The sequence below is a fragment of the Stegodyphus dumicola genome, chromosome 12, assembly GCF_044657685.1.
Source record: "Stegodyphus dumicola isolate Sdum_Otavi_A_Nest chromosome 12, ASM4465768v1".
In the NCBI taxonomy this organism is placed as follows: Eukaryota; Metazoa; Arthropoda; class Arachnida; order Araneae; family Eresidae; genus Stegodyphus; species Stegodyphus dumicola.
Window position 1 is genome coordinate 71,385,671 of NC_140779.1, and position 23,960 is coordinate 71,409,630.

General features: G+C 31.9%; 1 protein-coding gene across 7 annotated transcripts in view; it reads left to right on the top strand.

Annotated features, from left to right (window-relative positions):
• Window positions 1–18,439, top strand: part of LOC118194145 (growth factor receptor-bound protein 14-like) — a 248,475-nt gene extending 230,036 nt beyond the window's left edge. For all 7 annotated transcript variants that reach the window (XM_085806550.1, XM_085806547.1, XM_085806546.1 and 4 more), the window contains 2 exons: window positions 4,992–5,085; window positions 11,133–18,439. In XM_085806550.1, coding sequence (XP_085662676.1) covers window positions 4,992–5,085; window positions 11,133–11,297 — 259 coding nt within the window. In that variant the 3' untranslated portion in view covers window positions 11,298–18,439. The remainder of the gene's footprint in view (window positions 1–4,991; window positions 5,086–11,132) is intronic.
• Window positions 18,440–23,960: the final 5,521 nt, after the last annotated feature.

Below are 23,960 nucleotides of genomic sequence, written 5' to 3' on the forward strand. Positions count from 1 at the left end.
TGTTTTTGCAGACTTCAACAGTTACGTTGAAAGGGCGAGATAGAAAGCGCCAGGCCCTTGCTATTATCGATTCAGCTTCACAAAGAGCTTGTATTCTAAAAAGCACTGCAGATGAAAATAATTCGAGAGTACATCTAAAGAAAGATTGAGCCGTTCATTATTTGGCGGGTCATGTTCTGATGTCATAAACCACAATGTTTTTACAGTGTTCTTCTCTAAAACGGATGGAACTTATCATTGTAACTTCAAAGGCCTTCAAATTCTTAGCCAAGATATTATTTGTGGAAGTATACCACCAGTTGCTAAAGGTGAGTGGATTCGAGAGCTTAAAGAGAACAATATTTCTGTATCCGACAATAATAATGGACCAATAGAAATACTTATCGACACTGACATTGCAGGCAAGTTGATGACCGGAGGATTTAAATTGCTTACTTCAGGTCTTGCTGCTATAGAAACTTAACTTGGCTGGACTCTTTTTGGGAAAAATGGTATGTGTGAGATCTCAGACAATTCTGCACTGCTCGTCACATCAATGTTGAATAAGGAAATATTGATATCCAATCTATGGTCTCTAGATTCACTTGGAATTCTAGATCTCTCAGATGAAGAAAAATAAACTGGAACTTCAAGAAGAGGCAAGAGATCGTTTCTTGTCTACTGTAAAGGTGAACGAAGAGGGACGTTTTCAAGTCAGCTTGCCATGGCTTGATAACCATCTACCGTTAAAAGGTAACTATGACTTAGTTGTAAAGAGATTAGATTCTACAGTAAAACGACTAAAAGCTGAGAAACTTTATGATGCTTATGGAGAAGTTTTTAGTGAATGGGAATGAGAAGGCGTCATAGAAGAAGTACCAAAAAGCAAAATTGATGTAACATGCCATCATCTACCACATCGACAAGTAGTAAAAGAAAACAGTACTACACGAAACAAGTCAGTGTTTGATGCCTCAGCCAAACAGAAAGGATCACCTAGTCTCAATGATTTTCTAGAAAAAGGTCAGAACCTTATCGAACTTATTCCTTCAATTCTTCATAGATTCCAAATGAACAGAATAGGAGTTTTTGCATATCCGAAAAACTTTCTTACAAATAAGTCTCAACCTAAGGATAAAGGCTATCTAAGATTCTTATGGTATAGAACTGATGGAAAACTGAATTATTACAGGCATTGTAGGGTAGTATTTGGAGTTACAAGTAGCCCTTTCTTGCTAGTTTCTGTAATTCACCATCTTCTAGAATCCACTTTGAAACAACTAAATGGAAACCCAAAGTATGAAGTGGATATTATTGAGCAATTGAAAAACAGCTTTTATATAGATAATTGTTAAGTGAGTGTGAAAAATGATTTAGAATTGCAACAGTTCATACAAGTTTCTTCAGATACTTTAGCTACAAGAAAGCTAGAATTACTTGGTTGGGAATACAGTGACCCAACAGATAATTCCTCTAGTGCCACAAATGTATTAGGAATGTTTTGAGAACGATATGTAGATTACCTTTGCCATAATATTACTAACATCACCTACAATCTACTCGAAATTTTGTCTAAAAGAGAGATTTTAGCTACTACACACAAAATATTCAACCCTTTAGGAATAGCTTGCCCCGTATTTCTTGTGTCGAAACTTTTACTTCAGCACCTATGGGAAGTTAAGTTATCTTGGGACCAAGAAGTTGATTCAAATTCAAAATCACAATTTTGTAAATGGTTGAATGATTTGAAGTACCAAGATGGTTAAACTGTGATCGTGAGATTTAAAATGTCTCACTTCATTTCTTCAGTGATACGAGTAAACTTGCATATTCAACTGTGTGTGTTTTTTTTTTTTTTTTTTTTTTTTTTTTTCGAGAACAAACAAGAAATTTGGTTCAAATTCATTTGGTGCAAGCTAAAGTAAGAGTTGCACCCAACAGAAGGATAAAGACAACAATAACTCGATTGGAACTTCTTGGAGCTACGAGATGTACACGTTTAGCATCCAGCATAATACCTGAATTTCAAGATGGTGATATTTATTTTTGGACAGATTCGTCTAATGTGCTAGCTTGGATACAGAGGAATGAAATAATGGACGTATTTGTTCACAACAGAATTAAGGAAGTAAAGCGACCGACTGCTATTGAATCTTGGAGGCATGTACCAGGATCACTGAATCCTGCTGATTTGCCCAGTAGAGGATGCTTTGCTTCTTATTTAATTAAATCTAGATGGTGGGAAGATCCTAAATGGCTATATTTATCACCAGAAAAATGGCCAAAAGAAGATTTTAGTGCTGATGAAGAAGAAATAGCTCTTGAGAAAAATAAAATTATTATTTCATCCTTAATAAATCTTAATGCTAGTGAAATAGTTGCTACTAGATTCTCAATTTATCGTCAATCAGACTGGTAGCATGGATGTGTCGTTTTGTTTACAACTGTAAACATCAAAACAAGAAAAAGGATGAACTTAGTGTATCTGAGTTAAATTAAGCAGAGAATATCTTGATTCGTTTAATACAAAATGAGTCCTTTAATGGAATGGAAGATAAACGGATTTTAAGTCGTAACCCATTCGTTGATTGTAGGATCATCAGAACTAAAACAGCGATATTTCAAAGAGAAGATACATGTGAATTCCAAACTCCTGCTATTTTGCCAAGTGATCATCCTCTTATAAGAAGTTTAATAGTAGAAGAACATAAGTTGAAAGGACATATTGGAGTTTCTCACGTCCTAAATTCTTTAAGAGAAAGATTTTGGATATTAACGGGAAGAAGAGTTGTGTCATCCGTTTTGAAAACTTGTATAACCTGTAAGCGTTTTTCAAACAAAAATGTTAACCCACCAGCGCCACCACTTCTTAAGAGATCGGGTACAGAATGCCTCAAATAACTGGCATAGATTATGCTGGACCTATATTTCTAAGAGACTACAAGATGGCATGGATTTGCCTATTCACTTGCGCAGTGTACCATTGTGTTCATTTGGAATTGGTTACATCCTTAACGAGAGATACTTTTCTACAAGCATTTTATCATTTTGCTGCTAGATGTGTGAAGCCATCCATAATTTATACTGATAATAGAACGAATTTTGTACGAGCACGCAATGCACTTGCTTCAATCGATTTCAACGAAATTACAAAAAAAGGAGCTAATGAACGTATTATTTGGAAGTTCATTCCCCCAGGCGCTCCATGGTGGGGGGTCTGGTAGGAATGCCTCATAGGAATGATGAAAAGAATATTAGGAAATGTTCTTGGGAGAGCCTGCCTTAGTTATGAGGAAATGTGTACTGTTTTGTGTACCTGTGAAGCTATCCTAAATGATAGACCTTTAACAGTTGTATCGGCCAATTCAAGTCTCATTTCCATAACACCTAAAAAATTTTTACGGGAATTACAAAACCATTCAGTGCAATTGTAAAACATAACTTCAATTCTACTTTTTATAAACGTAGATTGCATTATATCCAAAATGTTAACCATGTTTTCACAAAAAGATTTCGCCAGGAATATCTGGGAACTTTGAAAACAACAAGCAAAAAATTCACTAGAAGTTGTAAATTTAAAGGAGACATTGTCTTAATTAGAAGCGATCACAAGAGGAGATTAAATTGGCCTCTTGGTAAAATCATACAATTATTTCCAGGTATCGACGGTGAAAGTCGACGAGCCAGAATTAAAGGGCAAAATGGAGAAGTCATAAGAGCTGTACAAAATCTTTATCCTTTGGAATTATCGACTGCCGAGGAACTTCCATCGAAATTCAGTGGAAGTCAACGATGCAAAAATATTTCGGTAGAGCAAACTCCAATTGATGATGTACCTTAAGAAACAAATAGAATAATCCATACCCATTTAAAATCGTCCACAATAACCAAATCAGGAAGGACAACTAGAGTTCCTTATCAATTGGACTTGTGAGAACAATGTTTAATTTTTTATTATTTTGCAATATTCAATCCCGAATTTCATATTGCAAGGTGGGAGGATGAAGAATATTTTGACTCTAATATTTTTGTTTACATTTTTTTTTTCTAACTGCAGGTTCTGAATAATATTGCTCGAGTTTCAAGCAGATATAATCGTTTTCTTTACTCTATAGGTTTTTTTTTAATTCATTATCTATTCATATTATTATCTATGTTTTGTACAGTTTATGTTTCAGAGAATGGCAATATCCTATGTTCTTTCTTTTTTTTTTTTTAGAGAGTTAGTGTTTTTTTTTTTTTTTTTTTTTTCTTCTTCCCTCCCCATTTTAGAGTATGAGTAAAAAAATCATAAATAACTAAAGAGATATAGATAGTTATTTCCGAGTAATAAAGAGTAATAAATAGTTTCTTGAGGTAACAAATTTGGTGAGAATTTTTGAACAGCATTCAATTCATATTTTAATTATTGGTAAAATAGCTGAATATCATCCGATCAGTGCTGTTATTAAATAAACATTGATTTGCTTATTACAGCTACCACGTTTCTCCCTTTTAAAAGTTCAAATAAGTATTTAAAAGGACAGTCAGTCCGGCCATGTAAAAAAAATGAATGTTATCAAATTCTGTACCATCTGTTCTTGTTATGCTTTAATTGCCTTAAATCTGCATTTTCTAAAAAAAAAAAAAAAAAAAAAAAAAAAAAAAAAAAAAAAAAGCTTTTGAAATTTTAAAAACTTTACAAGTGATGAAACTTCTCACTAAAATGATTTCTTTTTAAATATGTAAGGCTGAAGCATTTTATTGATATGGAGGTACTATGTTAGATTGTTGAAAACATAAAAAAGAATAATTTTTTTGTCAATCCTAACAGCTTTGTTTTGTGTAGTGCTAAACATTTTCATGTAAAATTTAGTAATGCGGAATCCCTCCTGTACTTCAGGATTATGGATAAGTTGTGTTGAGCAAGAAAAAATCATTGTGAAAATAATCTGAATATTGCTTTTTATTTGCATTTTATTATTTTAATCTATTTCAAAAGAATGATGAACTTTATTTTGTAAATATTTCAGTGTTTTTCTGGTGAGAGAAAGTAGGAGAAATCCAGGGAGCTTTGTCTTGTCGTATGTCTATAATCACAAAGTTCATCACTGCCAAATTTTCCCTGTAAGAATCTGTTTATTTCTTGGTGTTTAATTTTCTTTATTTTTCCTTGTTTATGTTCTTTCTTTCTTGAAACCTCTTACTAATAAATTTATTTTGTAATATAAAAAAACAAATGATTCTGTTCCTATGTGTTAGTGCATGAAATTCTTATTTATATGCTAGGAATATTTTGATTAACTTCCATTATTTGAAAAGAGTTTTTTTTTATGAAAGGATATTTTTGTCTTTAAATAGCCATTTTTTGTTAAATTTTGAGCCTTTAATTAAAAATCTGTATGCTGATATTAGTACGGAATATCGAAACTTTTGTAATTTTTATGTTAAAATTAAATTATTTGACAGTAAATCAGTACTATTGCTATTATTAATCAGTGTGGGATTTGGATCGATTTTTCATAATTTAATATCAAATGGAGGAAATGTATATTTTTTCTGCATCTCGTATAAATTCTGGGATGAAGCATCGTGTGAAAAAGATAAGCAAACATAAGGGTTACTAAATTTTCTTCTCTGCACAAGGACATTATACGCGTCTCGAAAAAAGTCAAAATGATGATCTAGCTCATAATGTCATAAAAAAAACTGCCTTGCTTTAAAATCAAAAATTAAAATTAGGAAAAAAAAAGGGAGGGAAAAGACTCCTTGGGTTTTGAGGTTAGTATTACTATGTATTTTCATCAATTGATTATATTTTATACACTGATTGACATTTTTGGTGTGCAGTTATTATTAATACAGTCAAAAGTTGTTAATCCGGACTCGTCAGGACTTCGCCAATTCCGGATTATTGATTTTTCCACATTATAGATCATCAGTTTAAATCTGGTAAGATGGCATGCAGAAATTATAAAATTAAAAATATGAAACCATAATTTATGAAATAAAGAACAATTATGATATAAAAAATATCAAAATTTACAAAAAAAAAAAAAAAAAAAAAAAAAAAAAAAAGCTTAATATTTATTTGTTTTCTTTATTAAACATTTCTTTCAATGTAAGTTGTTTCGTTTTATGTGATAATACTTTCTCTTTAATTCTATAAAGACATAATTTCTTGTTCAGTTACAAAGTTCAGCTGTTCAAGTCCTATAATTACTGTGTCGAGAATACTGACTAATTTGTCAATCGAAATTTCTTTGTTTTCAATAACCTCTCTGTCACTTTTATAATTCGGATGCGAATTATAATGATGAGGAACTTGATTTAAATCAAAGACGGAGTACATCGAGATGAAATACTACATTTAGTAAGGAATTATAAGCCAAATAAAATAAAAACATCTGCCCTGATGATAAGGATAGTGCTGACAGATCAACTTCCAATTCATTGCGCGCCACGTCGTTTCCCTCCCCCCGCAGAGCAGCGTGAAATTGATAAACATATTTCGGAATGATTAGATAATCAAAGGATGTGCCTTTATTCATTTTTTGCAGCAATTCCACTTTCTCTTTAATGGACTTTGAAACATACCTTCGCTTTGTAGATCCTTTGGGAGCTCCAGCATCCAAAATTCTATTTGACATAACGAAAGTTCAAGCTTACTTTTATAAAATTGCTCTAACAGTCTGCAGATAAAAATAAGCCGGATCCAAATCGAAGATTAAGGAACAACACAATCTGCAACATTAACTGAAATAGATAATTAGATAATTTTAGCTTATACCGTCCGTTATACATTAAACGTGCATGCGTAAACGTATTGTGCGTATGCGCACACGCATATGCGCAGCCGTAAAGGTCTTACGCGATGCATGCGCAGAAAGTTTGTATCTTTGATGTCCGGATTATGGGTGTCCGAATTAACGACGTTTGACTGTATAAAGTGAAAATTTTTAAACAAGCTGGAAAGATGAATCAGTTATGAATGGCATTGATATGTTTTACATGGAAACCGGATGCATAGTGTTGTGGATACATTAAGTTATTTCAAAGCAGGAGAGATGAAAAATGAGCAATGCCCTTGCCAGGACTCGAACCTCGGACTTCTCGAATACGTGCTGATTGTGGTAGCTTACACCATGAAGGCATGCTAAGAAGGCAGGAGAAATACCTTATATACTCCTGCTTTTAAACAGTGCCTGGGATTAGGGGATCCAGTTGCTAAATCCTTGTGGTGGAGAATCGTCATCCACCACCCTTTTAGTTTGGGTTCCACTGTAGAGACATTAGGTTATTTCGAAAGCAGGAGAGATAAAAAATTAGCAATGCCCTTGCCGGTACTCGGACCTCTGGAATACGCGGCAAGTGTGCTGGCCGTTATATCATGAAGGCATGCTAAGAAGGCGGAGATATCTCTTATAATCTTCTATAGCATATGTGCTAATGTGCATATAGAGATTTATACCAAGCGTATGTGCTAATGTGCATATAGAGATATTTTATAGTTTAATATTTGCCTCATTTTATAATGGACCTATTTATTTTTCCTGCCCATTTAAGAACAAAATTTTTGTGTTGTTTGTCTTGCCTTGGAAATGTTTGGTTGGATGACTTTTTTCAAATCTTCTATTTCAGTATTCTGTCTTGCATTTCTTGCTGCCACTGTAAATATGCTTTCATCAAAAAGGGTACATTTGTGCAAGTATATGTATGACTTTAATAGCATTTTTCAGTCCCCCCTACTTTTCTATAATGGGGTATCAGTAATTATAGGCTTCATTAAATGCTTTAGTAAAATGTTGCGTAGTAAAACTTCAATTTATTCATAAAAACCTCTGCATGTGCAATGGAATTTCACTTTTTGGTACTCAAATAGATCAGTATTCAAGATACAGTAAGACCCCGCTTAACGTGGTGGATACGTTCCATCAAAGTAGAGCGTAATACGAAACAGCTCTAAACGAGGCTATCTTAACATGTAAATAATGGGGTTAGGGAAAGATGGATAGGAAATTGGTTAGGTATTAAATTTAATAATTTTTTTAATAAAAATAAAACCAAACATTTATTTCTTATAAAAATAAAAACGATATAAACGAATATACTTATAAAAAAACAAATAAAATTCTCAGTCAGTCAGATCATTCAGTCTATTCTGTGTTTCCAATTTTCTGCTTTTTTGTCAAGAAGGCATCTAATGTTGAATCTACTGAAGTTGCCAAATTCAATGCAGCACTGATTTGAGATTGGCGTTCACCAGAATCTAATCTTCTAATCACATGCATTTTAATTTCCAGTGAAATGCTTTTTCTGGTTGCTTTCTTTTCTTGTTTTTTATTATCACCCATGATAAAAACTAAAGATCATAATATTTGTCACTGTATTAATCGTTATAGTATTATATAAGTTTATACTTACAATAATGTCAACAAATGTTTCAAATGATAAAAATGCATCCGGACAGCACCGCACCAAACAAGAAACACAACTACACTGTTTCAGATATGTTATTTGGAAACCTAGCGCTGCGCACAATTTCAGGAAATCCCCGGGTTGAAATAAAAGAGCGCTAAACCGAAACAGCGTTAAGCGGGGTCTTACTGTATTTCAAATTTTCTTATGGTTTTTTTCGTCCTAATATATTGTGATATTGAGGAAAATCCATCTGTCTTGGTCTCCCAAAAAGGATACCCACATGAAATCAGTATGATTTTTTTCATCTTTTCACCATTATCTATTTTACCCTTTTTTTTTCAACTTAAGGAAGCGATTAAAATTATTTGATGAAATTTACATTTAGAATATATTCAACATCTGACAACTGAAAATGATTTTGGAGTTAGCATAAGTGAACATCAGTGCAGTGGTTTAGGGTGCCAGTTACCTTATCCTAAGGACCAGGTATGAATACTGGCCTTAGGAATCACGCATGTGTAAACATATTATGCGCATGCGTAAACGTATTATGCGCAGAAAGTTTGTAGCTTTGAGGTCCGGATTATAGATAATTTTGGATTATGGATGTCCAGATTAAAGACTTTGTAGTGTATAAGACATACATGTTCAATACATATTCATTGCAAAAACAAATAAACTTATATTTAAATTAAGCAAAGTCCAAATCATATTTTGCCATGGATTTTGAGTACATCAGATCGCCCTCTAAATCAGAACCTTATTTTGCCTCTTTAGCATGTTTCTCTTTCAAGTTGAAACATACATAATTTGTACATGTGCAAGCTTCCAGGAGTGAATAAAATGCAGATCTCAGAAAAATAAAATACCAGATTATTCAGAATTCTACGAAACATTAAGAAAAAAAATTAAAATAAAGCTGCTGAATCCATATTAAATTTTATTTACTGAATTTAATGTATTCTTATTAAGTCACCGTGGGTATACATTTTATGAATGCTTGCTTAAACAGTAGTCATTTAAAAAAATGTCAGCATCCTGAAGATTACATAAAACTGTAATGATTAATGAAATTAAAAATGCAAGAAACATCCATAATGAAACATAAAAAATTACATAAAACAAACATCTGTAACGAAACACTGTAATTTACATGAAATAGCAACAAATTAACTAAATTAAAAACACATTAAACAGCCATGTATGAATCCATCCAAAACTTTCTTTTTTCCTGTACATGTGCACAACAGTGGCGTAGCGAGGGGGGCAAGGGAATGTATGATGCCCCAGGCGCCGCTCACAGAGGGGCACCAAATGGTCTCGAAACAAGATTTTCATCATATCAATGTGTTTTTTTTTGGGGGGGGAGGGTGATAAAAAGGTATTTTGTCCCGGGCGCTAGTTATGCTTGCTAATCCACTGATGCACAGTGATATTTTTAACTTATAAAAACGTCAGAGAATTGTAGACTTCTCAACATTGCAGATCAAATTAGCACTGCTTTCCATGCACACATTGACCTGTTTTAACTTAAAAAAATATTGTCAAATTTGTAAAATGCCAAATTAACTATAGCAAACAGAAACCACAAACATGACCCTTGAATTTTAACACTGTGTGGATTACCACCATTGCTAGCCTAATGCATGTGCAACTATTAGTGGATTGCCTGATAATTAAATTTTCATAAAATTCTGGGTTGTATACTTTGGCAACTACTCACAGCTTTGCCTGCTGATTCTTTTCATGGTTGAGGGGATAATGCAATAGTACTTCACTCCTTTTGATAAGACTTATCGAATTTCAGCAGCAGGAAGAAAAATTTGTTCACATGTAAATGTATTCTCAAACAAAGCAATTATTCTGATACCAACGATTTGTTACTTATTTTTGACATGCTTGAAAAACGTTTAATCAAATCTGTATCTTTAAATAAGATTTAGTATGGTATAAATTAATTAGCTCCATTTTGAAGAATTGCTGGGATGTTACTCATGTTCATTTTTAATGATAACGAAAAATAATATAAAATTGGATTCAGAACTATTAAAATCTTAGAATCTTCAAATTCTTCCAATAATAAATAAGTCATAATAATCCTAATTAATTTAGGGGAAATGCCACAGGTTCACAGTGTGAGAACATTGATCTAATTAAATAAAATATATAAAGCATGAGAATGAATGATGCAAGCTAGGAGACATTTCTACCAGCTTTTATGGTTTACAAGATCTGATAATCAGATAAGATTTTTTTTACCTTTGTTTGCTTAAGAGGCTTTTGATATTCAAGTTGAAAACAAATAAGATTATGTTTTTTTTATATATAATTTTAGATTGGCAGTCTTCATTCATTTGGATTTTCTACAATGCTTTGCATTTTTTTATATGCTTAACTATCCAGAATTTTCATATATCTTTTTCATATATATTACTGTATAATTAACTCTCATGTATATGCAGTGAATATTCTGTAAGATGACCAGTGATAGTTTTAAATTATTTTGGTCTTTAATGCCAGTGGTTGCTATATGTCTGTTTATTAGAGATTGTTACCTAAGAAGGTTTACTGTAATTGCAAATCTAGTAATATGTAATACTTTGAAAGAATATTATTTTTTCTTTCTAAGACCAATATTTGGGATAACTAAATCAAAAGTGTCTTTATTGATCACCAAAGCATCATATAATTAAAATTAATATCCTCCTTTTTTTTTTTTTTTTTTTTTTTTTTTTTTTTTTTTTTTTTTTAAGGTGGATGAAAAAGACCAGCTCTGCTATTCATTGGACAATGGCCGTACTAAGTTTTATGATTTGTTGCAACTTGTAGAATTTTACCAGCTGAACCTTGGATCTTTGCCCACCAAGCTTACTCATTTCCTGGTGCATAGGCCTCGTTCTAATGGGCAGCCAGAATGAATCAGACTGAATGAAAGATCATATATTTAAGACAACATTCCCATTGATCTGTGATGATCCTTTTATTAGTGTGCCTGTAGACTTGTGCCAATCTGACCGTTTTTAACGGTGAAAATGACTTAGCCAGGGCATAGCAGACAGAAGGTCTTCTTATTGAAAGAAATTTTATTCTCTACATCCAAAAGAAAATTTAAAAATTTTGCTCAATATTCATGATATATTACATTTTTTATAGAGGCATGCAAAAACAATTCAGCTTTTATTTTGATTTTATTTTCTTGTAGAGCTTAAAAAGTTTAATGCTTCAGTATTTACCTGTGCGGAAGCACGTGTGAGAATAGTATTTTCATTTCTTCATTTAAAAAGTTATGTAAATATCTTTGTAAATTGTAAAAAGTGGTAATTTTGAATTTTTACATCATTTAGGTATTTAAGAAAAAATTTTGCATTTGGCTGAATTTCTGTAGATGCTCAGATTTTTAAATTAAACTGGTCTATAGTTTTTGCATTAGTCAACAAAACTAATGCAAAAAAATTGGTTTTGAATTTATTTTGCCTTATAAAAGAATTCGTAAATTATGGGAAGAAATGTTTTAAAAAATGTAAAATATTTTTTGGGGCAGAAACAAAATAATCCCTTGCCCTGGTAAAAACAGAATGCCATAGAGAAATTGCAGAAGTAATTTCAGATCCCATGGCATATGAATGAAAAATGTTAGAATGAATTAATTTTGTGGTATTATTGGATTTATTTAATAAATAAATAAATAAAGCTGTAATATCATGCTGAGAAATAATTTCTTTTGAAAATTCATTGCTTATAATTAAAAGTATTTAATATTCCTAAATTTTTGGAAATATATATTAGTCCAGTTATATCTTAAGAAAAGTTCAATATTTATTTTAACATGAATTATAATATTTGTACTGTAGAAGAATAATTGGATGAATATGAAGTTCATAATATGAGTTTTTCAAATTTTCATCTGCCATGTAATGAAATAACAAGTAGCTACATAAACTACAAATACAGCATTGAATTCTTCAGAAATTCAGCCATGAACAAAACCCTTATTTCTCAATTTCATCTTATTTATTTTCATTAAATACAAATAAATCATTTCCTCTAAACTGTGAAATGAAGGCAAAAGTTTATATGTTGTAGGCTGAGTCTGTTGCTGTGCCTAATGGTTATAGTCCTATCATATCTTACCCCACCTAACATAACTTCTCTGGGATCAATATCTCCTCATGTGTTGAACATGTATTTGCACTTCAGGAGGGAAATATAAGGCTTAATTTATTTGAACTCTGTGAATGTTTTGATGTGTGTACTTTCATGCTGTGTCAAAATATTTTATTTTTGCACCATGACATACAATACTGCCATGATAAAATTCATGTTAATGCTAATAAAATTCATGAGTTTATTTTAAAAATATACTTTCCTATGTAAGTTTGCATTGTAATATTATGAGGAAGACATCTGTGTGAAATAAGTTATGTTTGAACAGTAATGTTATCTGCTATTTAAATTTAATTACAAACTGTGTGTGAAGTTTCCTTTTTTAAACTAGCCTGAAGCACAATCTGATAACTGTATTTAGTAATTGAAAGCTGAAGTTAAAAAAAAGGAGGGGAGGGACTTCTTGTGTGTGTGGCTTATTTTTGCATGGAGTAATTAAGAATAAAATTCATGTTAATTTTAGCTTTCATTCATTATTTGTACATCACTATATTCATTGTTAAAGATGATTGAATAATTTCTGATATAAAAATATAGTAGCATTGTCATAACTTTTGAGCATTTCTGTTGTGAGTTTTGATTTATAGGCTATTTTGAATTTTGATCAAGTTTGTTTATTACTGTAGTTTGTCATCTAAGTTTCTTTATTACTTTAGTTTGCCATCTTTGAAAAGAAAAAACAATTAACACCCAAAACTCCACCGTGTGTAATAGGAAATAGTGTAATTTGAAAGAAAAGTATTTTTCTAACTAACTTCTTGATTCAGATTCATAATTTTATTGCATAAAGTTCATTGATTGTGTTTATACAGCAAAATTTGAAGGTTTTAATAGTATTGTTGTACTGAAACAATTTTACTGCCTTGTCACTAATTCTAGTACTGTACAAAGTTATTAGATATTGAAGTATTCTTATGAAGGTGGCAAACCATAACTTCTAGGGCTATTAAATATGGATACTAAGCATTTTGTCTTATGTCTGTGTAACTAATATTTTTTATCTGTAAAAAAATTGGAACATATTAGAATAACTTTATTTCATATATTAAGAAATTAGCATTTTGTAATTAATACATAGTTATTTACAATAATGTAAATATATAATAGCTGGCTGAGATTTATAATTGCTTTTTAGTAACCAGTTAGCAAAGTATTTTTATTTTCATTTATTTTCTTAGTTGTTGTTGTTGTGGGGATAAGGGGTCAACAGTTTCTATTTTAATTTTTTTAATTTGTGAAAATTCATTTAACATGTTCAAAAATGTCCTATCATAGTGTTTTTAAAGGCCTTTCATGATAGTAGATTGTGTTCCAGAAATGAAAATTCATGAATGCATGTTCTTTTTCTCTAGCATGTTTTGTGATTGGAAAAATAATAAGCATCATTAAGCATTAGATGGAAAACTAAATTAATTGTTTTAAACAAATATAACTTTTATACTAACAAAATCACTATGAAATATTAAATATTTATTTAAATTATACACTTTTTAAAGCCTCAGTTAAATTCTCTTATGTAAAAAAATCAATATTTTTTAAAATCAAATACTAATGATTCCTATCCTATGTACTGCTTATGTAGAGGAGTGGATTAGTTATTGTATAATATGTAAAACTTTTATTTTTTATAAATCTTCGAACAGTTTTTGTATAGTATGCTAAATATTATACTGCTTAATCTGCCCCCCACCCAAATAATAATAACAACGTAAAGCAAATCAAGCACATTGCTGCATTATTTTTTACATTTTTTCCACTGCAAAGGAAAAACTAAATTACATTCCATTTTTATCTAAAGATTGTCAGAAGGGAGAAGAAAATTTAACAGTGTTTGCTTTTAATACATATTTAAATTTCGTTTCATTTTAAAAATAGTTTTATTTTGCACTTATATTTATCTTGCATGTGATGTGCATTGTATTAAAAAATTTAATTGCAATATTTTTTCCCCTGAAAAAGTCGAGGGAAAATGGATATTCCTTGATGATGATGATTATTTTATGTTTACTTCCTGTTTTGCCCATTAATCAGATAGTTTTGTGGAATTATAAGTTCTTTAATAATTTTTATGTTGAGTATGCTGCAGTATGTCTATTGAATTAATATGCTTCAAATGAGAGTGTACATTTTGCATAGAAATGTTTTATCAAGACATTAAAAAACAGAAGCATTAATTGTGAGCATAAAAGTTAATGCTAGTATGCTACAGTAACTATTGTATATGCCCTGTTTCAAATGAGAATGTAAATTTTTGTCTGGAACATTTTTTATGGACACTAAGGAGGGGGGGGAAGGTAAGCATTACATGATTTTTTAATTGTGTATAACAGTAATGGCAGTATTGCAAGTATCAACTCTCCTACCCTGTCTATGTTGTCTAAAGTGATGTCTGTTTCTGTGTTTGGATTTTCAGATTACAAATGAGGCAGCTTCTTAAATCCATTAATATTAATAATGATATGTATGAGGCAGCTTTCTGAATTTTTTAATGTTAGTAGCACAGTTACTACTACTACTTCATTGCACTTTCACCGACTTATCTTCAAAATTAGTGTTTTGTCTGCCAAAAAATGAAAAAACAAAGTGAAATACCGTAATTTGTGAGCTTGAAGGCTGTTCCATTTAAGCTATTAAGGGAGATGATTTGTATTTCTTCCAAGATTTGATTCATCTTTCACATTCATATATGGAGTTTTGCTATTAAGAAATTTATGTATGTATCTAACTTTAAGCTTTCATTTAAACATTTGGGGGGGGGATGAGCAAAAATTTGACATAAATTGTCTGCCTTTTTAATCATCAGAGTTTTAAAATCAATCTAATGTTTGCAGATGCTTGAAATCCTATGAAAAATCATTTTGTCATTATTTTTATGTTGCATTTTTTGACAGTAACTGATGAACTGCTTGTTGTAATGTGTGCTGATAATGTCATTCCATATATAGTAATACCAATGACTTCAGTCCCCTCTTCCAGATGAAAATAACAACAAATTTGCATTATTTTGATATATCTTTATAATAATGACCTTTTTTATAGATGCTTTGAAATATTTATTTAATAATACTAGGCATAATTTTGTGTTTCTAATGCTAAAGTATAATTTATCATAAAAGCTATTTTTTGTATGTGTAATTATTGTATTTACTAGCATATTACCCCTTTTTTTACTAATTTCATAATACAAATATTGAATGTGGAAAATTATGTGAATAATCAAATTTTGAAGGATGCAGTAACAGTAAAAGAACAAATGAAAAGTATTCATGGATAAACTACTAGTAACTCTCACAATTTTATTTATTTAAAAGAAATTTAGATTTCATTTAAAATACACAATATCAATATTATAGTGGCTATTAAAATACCTTCATTTCTACTTTCCTGTATTTTGAATCTTGCCCGCTCTTTACTATTATCTACTGCTGCTCCCTAAGCCTCAAATCATGGAATGCTGCTGAACTGTTTTTGTGTTGGCTGCTACAACTTGCTGTCATCAACCTTGCCAGTCAGTTTGCCTTTCCACTTGCAAAGATTTTCAGAAGCATCAAAAGTATTAGATAACCCTGTTTTCTTACAGTTCTTCACTATTATTGCTTCATCAATCAGATCCCATGCACCTAAAATCCATAGCAAATCAATCAGTAGGATGAAAACGATCATGGCTGAATCCATTTTAAAATTTAGGGAAGCTCTTTTTTTAATCTTTTTTGGATTGGAAGGGGAATTATGTGAATAATATACAAATTTCTTGAACCTTATACTAAAAGCTGTGGGAGAATATGCATGTAAATATGATAATTAACTTTTGTAACAAAGAAGTCTGTCTTTACAAAGTACAGTTGCATTTTTGAGCATCTAAAAATTAACATGTCTCCCAGTTTAGTGTGTTCAGCTGATATCAGTGCTGTTCCAAAAGTAATATTTGACTTATATGAGTTTTACTTAAAATAGTAAGCATTTCATAAAGTGATTTTTGCTTTATATAAATAAAATTTCTTGAATGTACCACATGAGTATTTTATTTTAATAAGACAAAATAATAGCATGAATGAAAAAATATTTGATCTTAAAATGTGAGGTGACTTGTGTTAGAGTTTGTTGCTAACATTTGACCATTCTGTAATTAATTATACAAAGGGTAATTTTTTCTAGATCATACGAGAGTTTCTGAATTTTTTTAATAAGAGTAGAAGAAAAATTTTGTGAAATATTTGTAATATATAAGAAGTTCTTAAATCAGGCTCAGTTATACTTAATTTAAACTAGTGAATGAAATGTAACATCCTTAAGGCTCAAGGTGCCCTAAGAATTCGGCTTAAAATATCAAATTAAATATTGTATGTGTTATATATATATTACATACATATCTAGTGCTAGAGAGAGAATGTGAGCAAATTTTCATAGCTTTCTAACTGTGAAGGGCTTAGAATTTAAACTTTTAACTACTGTGAAGTATTAAAAAATTCTTAATATGCAATGCTAAGGAAATCTGAAAATGGTATTCAAATTTTATACTTCTAAGTTGATGTTTTATTATAAAAACTTAGTACTTCAGTTTGAAATGAAAATTTTATATTTTAAAAGAAAGTTTTTGTTATCTATTAAAAATTAATAAAATGTATACAAGTAAATTTTTTAAAATTATTTAACCTATTATAGAAGATAGACAGAAAACATTCAACTTAGATATGTGGTTTGTGATGTTATTCATTCGGTATATTTCACTATGCTTAGGCAGAAAAATGTAGTTTTTGAAGAATATACACACATGAGGACTATTATGGTCTCTTGAAGTCATTTTAAATCAGAATATGCAAATGGTTTGTGTAATTGCACGAACAAGCAATAAATGCAAAAGTAATATACTTTCCATAAAATATTTTCTGATTCAGCTTTAAACCACATTTTTGTAAAATTAGCTTTTGCTCTGTAAAGGAAAACTGCAGTAAAAAGAGTGTGTTTATGTTTTTTAAGTATTTCTATTAGTAATTATTTGATGTTATTGTCTTCTCGTATATATGCATTTGGTTCAGAGTAATGTTGTAATATTTATATTTAAAATTTTCAAGTGAAAAGGAAGTTTTTTAAGGTATTATAAAACTCTCAAAAGAAAGCATTATTAAAAAATGCATGTTAAGAATAAAGAGAAAAAATTGTAAATATTTGTCATGTAATAGTTTTATATTACAGATTATTAACTGTGAAAGCACTGCACGTGAGTTATTAGGTGTAGAAGAGAATTTGCAATTATAATGTTTCACTAATGGAACTGTTGAAATACTACTATGAAACATGTATCATCTTCATTAAAAATATTGATGTGACATTTCCATTAATGAAGATATCATTTTCCCTTACTTGAAGTATTCTCTGAATGAAGTTTATCACTGAAACATCAAGTAATAGCATTTAACAATTTCTTGCTGTGCTGAAATATTTTAATATAAACATTCTCTGAAATGTATTTTATTTTTGTTTCAGTACTGTATTGTGTGATTAAGTTTCTAAGTAATGTAATAAAATCCCAGCTGTCATACCAAAGTTGTTTTTGCTTCAGGTAAAAGTTTTATTTTTTAGAAATACGAATTATGATATATAGTCTATATTTATTATGGGTCATTCATAGTAGTTTGTTAAGTATCTTTTGTGCTTTGAAATGTATAGCATTATCATATTTTTGTGTAAATGGTATTAAATTATTTACTGCACATCATTGTTTAGTTTCTACAATTCATTTTTTTTACATACTTATCTATGTATTTAGTGTATTTATTTCTGTAAAATACTCTTTAATGTAACATTTATAACATGTAAGCTGCTGTAGCATTATAAATTTGTGATTGGCCTATTGGCACAGTCCTCATACCTATGCAATAAAAATGTTTCTCAGCAATTTGGAGTTTCATTTATATGGAAGAAAGTATGTTGTTAAATGTAAGGAAAAGTAGTATCTTTTAAATGTTTCTTTCAGAGTTTTTTGAAAACATCTTAAAATAGGTGAATATAATTTAATTTAGCATCCTCTTCTCGCAAGATTGATTGGTAAATAGAATAAAAACATTCAAGAAGCAACCACTGACAGATATTGCCACTAAATAAAACACAAGCCTTTTAATTCACATAACAGATTCTGATTATGTTGCCTTTCAGCAAAGGGTAAGAACTCAAAATTTCAAATTTAATCAGTGTAATGGATTAATGAAACAAAAAAAATTAAAAAGCAATAAATGCACTTTTTAGTAATTAAAATGTTTATTTTTTTTTATTAATGTATCTAATTGATAAAAGTTAAATCACATTTGATTCATAGTACATTTTAACTGGTAAGTTTAGTAAACGTTTGCAGTGATGTTATAATGAACATATTACTCGAAATTTAAGCCACAGTAGGATTCAAAAATTAGGAAATTTGATAAAATAATAAAAGGTAATTGTTTTAGGTATTGAAGAATACCTATCATAAAACTTGGATTTTTAAGATCCAATTGTTGAAGAATGGAGAATCAATAGGAGTACAATATTAAAATATTTGCTTTGAATTTAAGTTGCTTCTTAATTTTACAGCTTAAAATTTTGAATAAACAGTGTGTTTTATATTTGAAATAACACATTAAATATTTTTAATGGCATATGTTACATACCTAGCAAAAAAATTTTGATTTAAGGGAAGGGCAAGTTTTTGTTTTATTATTATTTTATTTGAAATTTAAAATGTAGGGCTGTTTTAAATATTTCTCTAAAATAATGTGTAAAGCTTGTAGAATTATTTAAAATTTTTTTTAAAGCTGCAAGCTCACCCCTTCCTTCCCCAAAAAATAGCTATGCCCTTACTGAAATTACGAGTTCTAGATCTGATTGTTAGCCAGATGTGTTAGTGCTTGCATTGCAAAGGCATACAAAGTGATATTTTTTCCCATTAAACAAAGGTGACTGGGAAGAGGGGAATGAGGCTTAGTCGGCCAAATAATAGATGTGATAATGAAAAAACATCCGCCACTTAAACATTATTTGTAGAGTTGTTAGGTTGGTTTACAAAGCTAAACATGAAAAATCAGCAGTACCTAATTCGAGCTCTAGATCTTTCAGTTGCTAGCTAGACTTGCTGTCGCATATACTATACGGACTATAACTGTTTATTCTGGTTAAACATTAACAGTTTAAATTGTCATTTATACCACACAGTGAGAAAGATGAAAATTACTTATATAAAGTAATATTTTCTGTTACATAACAATGTATAGTAAAATATAACACATGTGATATAAAGTTGAAATTGAATTCATCTCATAACTGTGCATTATTAAGTTTTTTCTTTTAAAATGTGATCTGAGATGTTCATAGTTACACTGCTTGAAATCCTCAGTTTATCAAATGCAAATTGTTTATTAACATTAAAAATAATGAGCAATATCAGAAGATTTGACTGCAAAAAGTGGAAAATAGTATCCCTCACAAAAAATAAATACTGATGATAATTTGAATAAAAATAGAATATGAAAAATTGAAAACTTTTCTTAGTAAATAGGTTTAGATCTTCCAGCTATATACATTGCTCCATGCATGTTAGATTGGATGCATTGCATGAAAAAGAATTTTTTTAATGCGATTATTTGATAAATTTAAAGATATGTTGAATAATATATAATATTGTTACGAATTTGGTATTGTTAGTTCAATTATAAAAAGCTAATCTTAGTTCAATTATAAATTAAATGGTTTTATTTCTAGCGCAGTGCAGCGCGTGACGAATATTAACAGAAAGCTAAGCCGGAAAATTGAAAATACAAGAGCGCGTGCATTAAATAAATAAATAACTCTTTTTCATTTCGAGAAAGTACTGGAAAATTCTAGCGCGTGATTTTAAAATGTTATAAAAGGAGGAAAACATCTCAGTTTGTAGTAGTTGCTTAGTTTGTTGTTGTTTAGAAAATTGCTCTTGTTGATTGTAGCGAATTCGCGGATTAGCTTTTCGCGGAAAAAATTTCTGAACAGTATGGTTGAGCACGTTGAGAAGATCCGCGCTGCAAAAACCACGGCTGAGAAGTTTACTGCCGGGTTCAAAGCAGCCATGACACTGATGAGATTTGCTGAAAGTGAAGAGTAATCACCAGCTTAGAAGCATTTGAGGGAATTTCACAATGTTTACGATTTCTTTCACTTTTTCAACACACAGGTTCCCCTGTTTACAGCAGCAGTACAGCAGAAGCTCGGGGTCAGTACTTGGGTTGGTGACCACCCACGTGACTGGCCTCGACGTAGCATCTTTCTTCAACTAGTGAAGATACATCACAGCTTGTACGGCGGCCAGATGCTCCTTCTCCAAAGTCTACTTGACCAACTCACGTGCATTAGCACATGTCTCTGCTTCACCTTTGTCGGTGCGGTGTAAATCACCTTAATTTTTAATTCTTCCCAACGCCTTAGGACATATCTCCAACAGAGACGGTTAAAGTAGCAGAGGCTACTAAATGCCGCTTAACCATTCACTCGATTTCGATTTCAGTTTGTAGTAGTTGCTTAGTTTGTTGTTGTTTAGAAAACTGCTCTTGTTGATTGTAGCGAATTCGCGGATTAGCTTTCTTTAGCTGTTTTGAATTACGTTCTATTGGACATTTGAGTAGTTAAAAGATAACTACTGTGAGATATTGTAACACTGCATGATAATTTGAGAAGATTTAAGCATTTTTGTTGTGATAATAATAAATTTTTGTTCATTTTTCATCGGACTTGTGCATTCATTTCGTAACGAACCCGTACGCACGCAACAATTTTTGGTGTCAGGAGTGGGGTTTAAATGCCAATCACAAGAGCGATGGAAGAGCAGTGAAGACAGCTGATATCAGCCTTTGCTGCATTTAAGGAAGAAATGAAAGGAGATGAAATCTGGTCAGGAAAAGATGGAAGCTGGTCAGAAAAAGTTGGAAGCTGGTCAATTAACGTTTAAAGACGAAATAAAAGTTGTTAAGGAATCTGTTAAAGAAGAAATAAAATCCGTACAAGTAAAGATTGAAGAAAGTCAATACGAAATGAAAAGAGAAATTGCCTGCATAATAGAAACCAAATTCAATGCTATGGAAGGCAGAATAGATGTGGTTGAAAATAAAGTTGGGCATATTGAAGAAAAGGTTTCTTCCGTAAAAGTTCAAATTGAAGAAAGAGTTTCTTCGGTGAAAGAAGAAATAGAAGAAAGAGTTTCTTCTGTAAAAGAACATATATATATATTTAAAGAAAAAGAAATCCTCGTGCACCACAAAGTGAAAAGAACATATAGAAGAGCGAGTTTCTGCCGTCGAGCAACAAATTGATGATAGGGTTTCAGCCGTTGCGAAAGAAGTCGAAATTAAGAAATTCGTAGCGACGGCAGGGAACAATAGTGATGGCTTTAAATTTCTGCCCATGCCTGCTCGTCCCTCTCTGAAGTTATCTACATATGATGGGAAGACCTCCTGGCAAGTGTATAAGACCCAATTTTCTATAGTTGCGGATGCGAATGGATGGGATTCCCAAGCTAAGGCCTGTCATCTCGCCGCTTCTTTAAGAGCCGACGCAGCGGATATCCTTCAGACTCTTCCCGAAAACAAAAGGTTAGATTTCGAAGCTCTATCCGGCGCCTTGGAGCTGCGCTTCGGGGAGAAATGTTTAAAAGACTACAGCAGGCTTCAATTAAAATCCCGTCAACAGAAGCCCACCGAATCACTTCAGGAGCTCGCCACGGATGTTGAAAGGCTGTCCCACCTCGCCTTTACGGAGTGCCCGAGAGAAACGAGGGAAATCCTGTCGCTGCAACATTTCATCGATGGCATCCGGGATCCTGAAATACAGAAAGCTCTTCGAATGGCAGATGTAAAGGACATAAAAAGCGCTCTGTTGTACGCCATGAAGTTCGAGGCAGCCCAGCAAGCAACTAGTAGAGATCGCTACCCAGTTAGAGCTGTGCGAGTCCATGAGCCAGTGGATCAACTGATGACTCGTTTAGATGATTTAGCCAGACAATTCGACGCTTTGATACGGAGTAGGAGCGAGAAGAAAGTGGCTCTAACGTGTTGGAGATGTGGTAGTGAAGGTTACCTAAGACGGAATTGCAGAACGCCCCAGGGTACGGAATATATAGCAGATGATTTTACAAGACAAGTCAGTGGCTTGAGACGGAACAGAAGTGAAAAGAAACTAGTTCTAAAGTGCTGGAACTGCGGAGGTGAAGGCCACATACGAAGAAACTGCAAAACACCCCGAGGTACGAAAAATAAGACCATTTCCCAGCAACGACGCAGTAAACAAATTAGTGACCATATCGAGGAACGGAGGTTGCCAGATAATGAAAAATCTTGTTTTAAAGCGCTTAAAATTTATACAGTGAGTGGCAACAGTAACGGACTGTCCATTAATGGGAATATCGATGGAGTTCCTTGCAATATGATCATTGACACAGGAGCTAATGTTACCATCATTAGGAAAGATTTAGGTGAACAGTTTAAAGATAAACTTATTTGAACGCCATCCTGTGTTACCCTTCAGACTGCGTCTGGTGATAAGATCGACATAACTGGGAAGTTAAACGTAAGCATCACGTTTGAAAGTGCCGCCTACCATCACACGGCATATGTGGCGGATATCACAGATCCATGCATACTCGGATTGGACTTTTTAAGGAAATACAATTTTTCCTTAGACTTGAAAAACAACAAACTGCTTTCAGCATCTGATGGCATGACTATCCATCCTCAAAAAGGATCCTCGCCTGGAAATGCCGACGCTTTGTCCGAAAGATACAGCTCGGGAAGCTGCCGAAATCATAATAGGGTCGAAAAGAAACGCAAGACTACCAGCTCTTCTCCAGCCCAGATGCTCTTCGGTCGAGACCTTCGTCTGCCTTGTGACCGCCTGTTTGATCGCCGTACGGCTGCGCCTTCATCGCCTGAGGAACACATCCAAGATGTCCAGGCCCGTTTTGAAGTGATGCCCCGTTTCGTACGAAAGCGAGTGAACTTGGCGACGGAGAAAGTGAAGACTAGATACAACACGAGAGCTACTGAACATAGATCCAACAAAGGAGACAAGGTGTGGTTGTGGAACCCGATTCAACGAAAAGGACTCAGGCCTAAATTACAGTCACCACACAGTCCTAAACAGGCTGAATGACGTCATGGTTTGGATCCGTAAGTCGTTCATTACGACAGATTAGCTCATTACTATGGCCATAGTACATAATGTAAATAATTGTAAATAGTATAAGACCATGGTCCTTTTTGTTTTTAAATGTGTATTTGATTTGTATTTGATAGCATTTGATTTGTTTTATTTATTGCATTTATTGTTCATGTTGTTTATTATTGTAATGTAATGCTTATTAATGCATTTATGCCACAGATGTAAGTTTAGCTTCCTGTCCAGGGATTGTACTGCCCGAGACGTGC